Source organism: Ictalurus punctatus, chromosome 20 (assembly GCF_001660625.3).
Source record: "Ictalurus punctatus breed USDA103 chromosome 20, Coco_2.0, whole genome shotgun sequence".
NCBI lineage: Eukaryota > Metazoa > Chordata > Actinopteri > Siluriformes > Ictaluridae > Ictalurus > Ictalurus punctatus.
The window spans coordinates 24,497,288-24,506,693 of NC_030435.2; the positions used below are offsets into that span (position 1 = coordinate 24,497,288).

At 40.3% G+C, this 9,406-nt stretch overlaps 1 protein-coding gene across 2 annotated transcripts; it reads right to left on the reverse strand.

Moving 5' to 3' along the window:
• Positions 1-102: 102 nt before the first annotated feature.
• Positions 103-8,906, reverse strand: sh3glb1b (SH3-domain GRB2-like endophilin B1b). Of its 2 annotated transcripts, XM_053673805.1 has the most exons (11): positions 8,470-8,906; positions 7,193-7,334; positions 6,440-6,568; positions 5,601-5,734; positions 4,681-4,773; positions 3,534-3,614; positions 2,532-2,555; positions 2,286-2,375; positions 1,795-1,895; positions 1,252-1,480; positions 103-671 (listed from the first exon to the last, which is right to left on the reverse strand). In XM_053673805.1, exons 1-11 carry the CDS (start codon positions 8,530-8,532, stop codon positions 564-566), a joined length of 1,194 nt encoding a protein of 397 aa, XP_053529780.1. In that variant the 5' UTR covers positions 8,533-8,906; the 3' UTR covers positions 103-563. The 2 variants fall into 2 exon arrangements, with proteins under 2 accessions (XP_053529780.1, XP_017350673.1); XM_017495184.3 differs by lacking the exons at positions 2,532-2,555; positions 3,534-3,614 and having other exon boundaries at positions 8,470-8,901.
• Between the last annotated feature and the right edge of the window lie 500 nt (positions 8,907-9,406).

Sequence of the window (9,406 nt, forward strand, 5' to 3'; positions counted from 1 at the left end):
CAACAGTGTAATGTGTTCTGTTCATTCTGTCGAAGAAACATAGGTAATATATTCCGTTTGAAACACACACACACACACACACACACACGGGACAGAACAGGATGTTATGAAGAGATGTTCTTTATATTCACAGCTTAAACACTGTTCCGGAAGGCTGCAGTGTGTTCATTCCATTTTAATGAACTTTAATATGATCATAACATGACCAAGGGGACTTGACCAAGGGTACAAGGGAAAGTCAATATGGTTGTGTTTAAAAAACAAACAAACAGGATTACAATCATAAACTCATTTCTCACACGTGTGTAGTGTCCTCTTAGACCAAAACAAACAGTAATAATTACTATATTTGGCATTATAACCACCTTTGATATTTATTAAAGCATTATAACATTATAAGCGTTATAACTCCGGATTAGTTATAAAGTCACACACTGAGTATAAAATAAAACCTTTTCTGGCACATTAATGAAATGCTACTAAAGTCTGTTTTTGGCTACTCGGCAAAAAAGGCACAAAAATTGAGAGTGAAATGACGTGTGTGTGTGTGTGTGTTATCTCTCTCAGTTGAGCAGCTCCAGGTAGGTGATGGGAACTTTGCCTTTCTGATGTCCTCTCTCCCCCATCAGCCAATCAGAATCCAGGCCTGGCTCACTGCTCACTGTGATCACCTGACACACACCACACACACACACCATACACCTTTATCACACACTGACTGTCATTTATAATTGTGTGCAAAATATTTTCATATGGATTTCTTCTAAAAGAAAGTGTTTCAGCGCCCCCTGGTGGTGTACTCCGTTCAAAACAAATAACCTATATGTGTTGGGTGAAGGAACATCACAGCACCTGCAGCAGGCCAGAGACTGACCTTACAGACTGAAAAACACCGTGAGTAACATGTCTAATGTTCTAATCTAAGATCTCTGTAGAAGAAAGAATTTTACAAGAAGGACCTCATACTAGATTCAAAATAAACGAGAAGACAAAAAATAAACTGGAAAAAAACCCATAAAAATCCAACAAAAAGTAGAATTTTTGTAAAAGTTTAATTTTACAGAATGGGTATTAAGTGTGTATGTACAAAATGTACACTTTAGGGGCAGAAGGGAACAGTATGAGAGACTCGGGTAGGAGGCGTGGCTTTTCACAAGGTAAAGGTGTATTAAAAACAAATTTCAGAATTTTATATGCGCATATTTTAAAATAAGGTATTATAATGAAAGTGTTCGTGTAGACGTCACTCACCTCGTCGGCCAATAGGGACAGCTCGCTGCTGCAGGCTGCATCGTAATCGTAGAGCACGCGCGCTCGGCGTGGACCGCAGGAGTTACGCAGCTCGTTAAGGCTCGGTGAACTCTGACCCGGGGTCACGGTGGGGGTCGGGGTCAAGGTCGTGGCCAAGGTCGCAGGGACAGAAATTCCAGCAGAGGAGGCAGCAGCCTGGTTATTATTGGAGGAGAACGCTGAAGGAAAACTGGAGGAGAGAATTGTTCATCAACAACACTCGTTCTGTAAACGAAGTGAAAGAATGAATTTCATCTGATTTACAGTTTAATTAAGAAGTCAAAAGGAGTTGAAAAGAAGGAAGGGAAAAATAACAAGTGGGGAAAAGGAACAAAAGAACAGAAAACAGATAAAGAACAAGAAGTGATCATTTTATTCACAAGTTACTCATTCAAGTAAAAACTCAAGAAGGAGAGAAAAAGAAGAGAAGACAAAGATTTAATATACTGTAGGAGTCAGAGCAGTAGTGTGTGTGTGTGTGTGTGTGTGTGTGTGTACACTGACCTGCCCAGCTGTTTCTGTAGATTGACCATGTACTGATAACACTGAGCGTAATATACAGCCTGAGCATCGACAAAATCACTCAGACACCTCAAGTGATGAGCCTGACACACACACACACACACACACACACACAGTTATTATTATTATTATTATTATTATTACTACTACTACAGGTCAGTGTGTCACTGTAGATCCAGAACACAGATTTGTCTCACTATAAACTCTGGTACACTGGCTAAGCTCCACCTACTTTCAAACTGCAAATGAGTGTGTGTGTGTGTGTGTGTGTACTTTGAAGTGCAAACAGCCAATCAGATTGTAGCCTTGAACATTGTGAAGCTTTTAGTCAGAATGTGTAAGGCTCTGTGGGCTGTGGGTGGAGCCCCTGAGGTGGATATTAATGCTGTTTGAGTGATTGCACATACTGTGCAGTGTGTGTGTGTTAGTGAATTAATGGCTCACTATAAACAGCAGATGACTAGCGTACGTACGTGAGTGCTGCTGATTCCCTCCAGCAGTAACCTGGTGATCTCCGCCTGCCGATCAAACTCACTCTGAGCTATCCTCAGCTCTGTCTCTGCCTGAGGAACACACACACACATACACACACACACACACACACACACAGACGTTTCCAATATCAATTTAACCAGATTAAGTGATGTCAGATGCACACTGAACTCAGGGAAGAACATGTCCACGTAAAGACCGTGTAGTTCAGCCATGGTCACTCTTACCTGCTGGATCTCCTGAGCCCAAAACTGGACAGCAGTGAGAGACAGGAACACAGTTTTATCAGATCATGATTTCATTTGGGGGGAAAAAGAAGAAACCATGCGACACATGCAGCTAACCCTGGCACAACTTCAATACTTCATCAACCCTAAGGTCGCTTTCACACTTGTTTCGTTCCCGGGTTTGGGCCTTTTTCCCCTCGCAGAGTTCGGTACGTTTGCTGATGTGTGAACGCTGGTTCATCTCGTCACATCACTTCCTGTTTAAAGTGTCATGAGGGCAGGATACGGGTTTTACGCTCAGCAAAGAAGACAGAACCTCTTGCTGAGATTTTATATATATATATATATAAAAAACGAGACTATCACAGGATTGGTGCATATAAATACTTCACCTGCTATGTTGTGCAATTAATTTAAACAAATCAAACTCGACTCCTCCACCAAGTCCACAACTCCGTGTTACTAATTTGTACACCAGGACTGCCTTTAAAATACACTTCAAACATCAAGGAAGACATTGAAGAAAAACTATTTCAGGCATTTGTCCTTGCTGTGACTTTGACCTTGCTTGGATCAGGAGGGGCGTACACCCTCTCCTGTCAGTCACAGAGACACCAGCCAATCGTGGGTGTCTGTGAGGTCATGTATGTAGAAGAGGACAGGTAGCGCGTTCCTCGGAGTGTCACGCCGCCCTGTGACGCAAGTTGAACTGGGTGTGGACTCAAGTGTGAAAACGTCCTTATTCATCAGCTATCATAAACTAAACCAAAAAATATACACTCTTTATTTTTATATCAGTGCACAGCTACACACACACATATACACACACACACCAACACAGTACGGGTGCATGTTCTCAAGAAATGCAATGAAGGATCAGACAGTTTAAAAAACGAGGAAGGAACATTACTAAATGATCGGGTGAGGTAACCACACACACACACACACACACACACACACACACACACACACACACGCTCGGACAGAAAGGCCAGGACAAACCTTCAGCCATTTGACATGCAAGAGGGAGAGCATGTAAGAAAACACGTACTCCTCTCCTGGTGAGGGGGCGGAGCAACACTTCTGCTCGTTAAAGCACAGGACAGGATAAAACACAAGTGGGTTAGAAAAGAGGAGGAACATGTTATCAGAGAAGAGCATCGCAGACATGATCATGGATTGGTGTTTGGGGGGTTGGGGGTTTGGGTAGTTTGGTGGGTTTGGTGTTTTGGTCTTTGGTGGTTTGGGGGGTATGGTGTTTGGGTTGCCCAGATAAAAAGTGGTATCTAGCATGACAGACGTATATATATTTATACCACAGCATGGTTAAATGCTCAAATCTGATTGGTCAGAAGGTGTGCACTGTTTCTGTAGAACAGCACAGGTAATTCTGACTGTAACATGAACCACAGGTTTATATTAATGCGCTCCTTCTAATACGTTATCGTCTCCATAGTAACAGCTCATTCACAGGGACTTGGATGGCAGACACATAATCTAATATTAATAAAAAACGGATTTATAGGAGACATTTATTTAACGTGTATGGAAGGAGTCTCCGGTGTCTTGTGTCTTCACACGAAGTCAGCAAACGTTTGATCCAGGACCTGTAGAGTTCTCTCCTCACCTCACAGCTGAAAGATACCGCTAGCATCTCTACTTTCCCTCCATACCTTTAACTGCGTGCAGCACACAGGGGAGTCACCCGACAGCTTTGTGTTGAAATGTATTCCTGAATCCTAACAGATCGTCTGGGTTTACTCAAACATGTGTGTACGAGTAGCTTACGCTTTAACGATAGCATCCAGGTGCGTCACGTCAGTAAGGAGAAGCATTTCATTTCTAACCTTAACCCACACACTGCTGACAGGAGCAGAGTTTAGTTAATTACACTCGATTACACCACATTAAAGACATCCTAATGATTAATCAAATATCAGCTCATTAACTCTAACACAATCAAATATATACAAATCTGACAGAAGGCACTGCGTGTGTAGTTTATAATAACACAGACAGGAAAACGAATAAATGAACAGACAGACATACAGTTAGAGAAACAGACAGACAAGTATTAACAGGTGTGTGTGTGTGTGTGTGTGTGTGTGTTTGAGAGAGAGAGAGAGAGAGAGAAGGTGGAGTTACTCACCGCAGAGCGAGCGTCCGCTACTCGCGCTTTCTTTAGGCGTGTTTTAGCCGCGTCCAGGTCGAGGCGTTTCACCTGCAGCAGCTTACGCTCCTTCTGTACAGATCACCACACACACACACGATGAACAAACACACTCCAGACCAGTGTGTGTAATTAATCACAACGCAATCAGCTGTGTCCAAGAGTTCTTTATATCTCGTTCATAATGATATATTCATTATTCATATTAATAACGAATAAAAAATGTGTTAAAAAACATTTAAATGCAGGGAAAATGCAAATAAATCAAAATAATAACAAAAAAGCAAAAATTAAAGAAAATAAAAATGCTATAGAAATTCTAAAGCTACATAATTCTATACAAAATAAAGTAAATGTAATATAAATACATAAGTAAAAAAAAATCATAAATGTTTAGAAATAAATATATTATATAATAAATAATATAAGCATCATATACACAAAATTTAAAATAATAAATAAATATGCATTATTATATTACATAAATCTTATTTAATGATGAACAGCATAAAGTTAAAAAATGCCCTTTCATACAAAATTAAAATAAAAAAAATGCGATAATTGGACAGTAATTGGATAATTACTCATAAACGTGAAGTCCAAAATAAAATTAAAGGTAGACGCATAAAATATATCCGAACATATCCTGTGGTACAGGAATGAATAAAAACTAAAGTACTGAAGCAGGGTTTAGGAACGTTTCACTTTTACGCTATGCGCTCTCACACCACTCTCACGCCACTCTCACGCCACTCTCACGCCACTCTCACGCCACTCTCACGCCACTCTCACGCCACTCTCACGCCACTCTCACGCCACTCTCACGCCACTGAAAAGTCGAGAAAAGGCCTGATTCCATGTAGGTGTTTAATATACACACTTTTCACACCGACGCTCACCGAGATGGTCTTATAATCTCCATCGATAAAGTTCCTGAACGGAGTGAGAAAGTTAATGGCCGAGCTCTGGATGAACTCTCGCTCCGAGCCGCCGAGCTGCTTCTCCACCTCACCGCATTTAATCAGGGCGTTTCCTGGAACAAGGAGGGAACACGATTAATCACACACCATCCGACATCTGTTTACAAACGTCTGATCATTTAACTCTGACTCTGACACCTCTCAATTCAAAACAAAAACACAACTGCAGCGGTATGATCAACATCATCAAATCATCTGTAGTGCTTTATTCCTCTGTAACCACGGCAACTTGGCAACAATTACACTTATTTATTACACCACACATCATACTTCTTATCCCTTAACGGGTACATTTAATGCTGTTGAGACGAGTTAGTTTCTCACTTATGTTACAGCAGCTATAAACACTCGCTCCCTCACCATCCCTCTCTGTATTCCCTCTCTCTTCTCTCTCTATTCGCTCTCTCTATTGCTATTCCCGCTCGCTATTCCCTCTCTTCATTCTCTCTCTCCATGTTAATAAGACAAAAAACAAAAATGCAACTTTAATATTATGGACTCTGTAGTTATTATCTCTCTGATGGACTTTCTACTCTACTTACTTTAATTAAACCTAATCATTAGGTCAAAGTGCGTGCTTGCGTGCGCGCGCGCACACACACACACACACACACACTCCTTTCTTCATTTCGCTTTTCTTTTAAACACACCCGTATTTAATGACGTGTAACACGCTAACTGTCGCATCTCCACGTGTTTACTCTACCGGACGTGACCTGACGGACGTGTTTTTCACAGTTGGTGTGAATGTTTTTCACCGTATGCCGTCCCAGGTCCGAACTCGTGCCCGGCGTCGATCATGCACTCCCCCAGCAGCTCGTGGTTGTTGATTCGTGTTGGGATTTTCCTGTCCAGCTTCTCGTACAGAAACTCCTCCATCCTCACGTCTGTTCAAGTCACACAAATTCAATTAGTTTACAGCGTGCATGATCACACGGTCCCCTCGCGCCGCTCGTTTACCGCATTACCGCTCCATCCTCATGTCCAAAACTACACATAATGCTTTTATGAACCTTCCAGTCTTCCTGCGCTCGCTGTGATTTCATTTAGAAGAAAACGGCACGGTATTAAGAGTAATTATTCTATCATGAGGAAAAGTGAAGCAGTAAAGGTGATGTGAATAAGTGCAGGAGACACGGGAATGTCGAAAGACTAAAGACAGGAATTTACTTTAACAACAGAATAGTCAGGTGTTTCCATACGTTACAACACCTCTGTAAGAAATAACGTTCCAAAAGGTTCATTTACAAATAAAACATCAAAAGGATCGATAAAAAATATTCTCCTTTTCTTTTTGTTTGCAGTGTTTCTCTCAAATGTAAAGGTTTGTTGTTGTTTTTTTTTACAGTAAATGGTGGCCATAATATTTTTTTAAACAAAACATCATTTCAATTCGAAAATAGGAATAAAATCAGTGAGTATTTTATTAAGAAGATTGCTCACACTATCAGGATGAACATGATCACAGTTTTCAGCTAATAATTCAGCGGTGTTCTGATTGAAGCTCTTACTGGGATTGGGCTGCAGTATAACCTCCGTCTGCTTCATGATCTTCTCGGTCCAGTGTTTGGTCGACTCGGATTTGGCCAGCAGGTTCTCCAGGTGAGCGTCTAACTCGGTTCTCTCCGCCTGGCCGAGTTTCTCCTCTGTGAACTGGAACATAAAAAAAAGAATAAAATTAACACGAGAAAGAGGTGAACCAATCACCAGTGTAAATAATTAAATTATATTATTCTAAACTATTTATTCATATTTACATTTTATTTAAATCACACGACCGTGGAACCTCGTGAGGTCATTAATACGACACGGACTCATTTTAATTGGATAAAAAGGGAAATTCAGTGTGAGACTGCTTTAGTGTAGATGAAATTAAAGAGATTTACAACATTATTTATCTTTAATCTCACTTTAACAGCTGAATGTATTTAATTATCATACTGTTATAAATAATCTAATATACCTGTAACGTTATAAATAATCACTCGCCCTTAAACTCCAAACCAAAATATTATATTTTTACAATGTTTTGTCCTGAGAGATTCTCATCCTGCTCGCTCTCTCTACTATACACACTATACAACACTACACACTGTAAACATCATTACACACACTCACACACACAATCTCTCTCTACTATACACACTATACAACACTACACACTGTAAACACTATAAACACTACACACATTAAACATCATTACACACTCTCACACACACAATCTCTCTCTACTATACACACTACACACATTAAACATCATTACACACACTCACACACACAATCTCTCTCTACTATACACACACTATACAACACTACACACTGTAAACACTATAAACACTACACACATTAAACATCATTACACACTCTCACACACACAATCTCTCTCTACTATACACACACTATACAACACTACACACTGTAAACACTATAAACACTACACACATTAAACATCATTACACACTCTCACACACACAATCTCTCTCTACTATACACACTACACACATTAAACATCATTACACACTCTCACACACACAATCTCTCTCTACTATACAACACTACACACTGTAAACACTACACATGTTAAACATCATTACACTCACTCACTCACTCTCACACACACACACACACACACACACTCCTGTATTGTAATCGTAATGCCTCAGTAACAGAAGTGTGTGTGGTGTGCTCCTCACACTCGGGAGAATGACACCATCACAGTTTAAAACGCGGAAACAGAACAAACTTCTTATTAAATTCGAACAAAATGAAGTTTTATATGAAACTCTACCTGCACTGCACGGCTGAGAAAAGTTCCAGCGTCCGCGGCCAGTCTCCTGACGCTGAAATCCATACTTCACCTGTGTACAATTCCGATAACAAATAAACTAATAACAATGCTAACAGTTTACAGAACCGCTAATTACTCACTTTAGTTTGGCTAGGGCTAGCTAGCTAGCTGGCGGTTTACATAACCGCACAAGTCTAATTCTGTCACTAAATTATTATTATTGTTGTTGTTGTTGTTGTAAACTGATTGAGTTGTGTGACGAGACACAGGCGCGCGTTAATCCGAGTTAAACTGGATAAACCCCGGCTTTGACCCTGTCCATGTCAAAGCGCTAGTTTCTGAAAGATTCCAGCGCTAATGCTAACGCTAATGCTAATGCTAAAGATAATGCTAACCCCGACTACTCCAAATAAAGCCGGAATCGCTGTTATTTGGCAGGGAAAGGGGTCGCCATACGCTCCGCCCTCTTCTCTGCGTGATTGGCTAAACCCGAGAGCTGTCCTGTAATCCGATTGGCCCACTTCTGTTTTGTGTACTTCTATACTACTCAGAACTTTCTAGATAGGACATTAGGATCGCGTGAATCTTATCAGCGCGAGCAGGCGGTACAGTTAAAAGAAAATCGTTGCAGTGACGTCATCGTCGAGTTCCTGTCAGTAAACTAAGCTAACGGCTAGCAATGCAATAAAAAATGCAATAAACTGTGAATAAATAGAAATAACGGTTATAAGTGTAATGAATCTGAAGCAATATTCTCGAGCTGTAATGATAATCAAGCCTTTGTGAACTTTTAAAATAACCAGTTGCAAGCAAAAATATTAAGCATTATTCTTACACATGGGATAAACACTGTAAACAACGAAACAAAACAAACTTATAGTTTATTTCTTACTCATTCTAGACAAAAGTGTCCTAGACAATTTCTTTAAAAAATTGC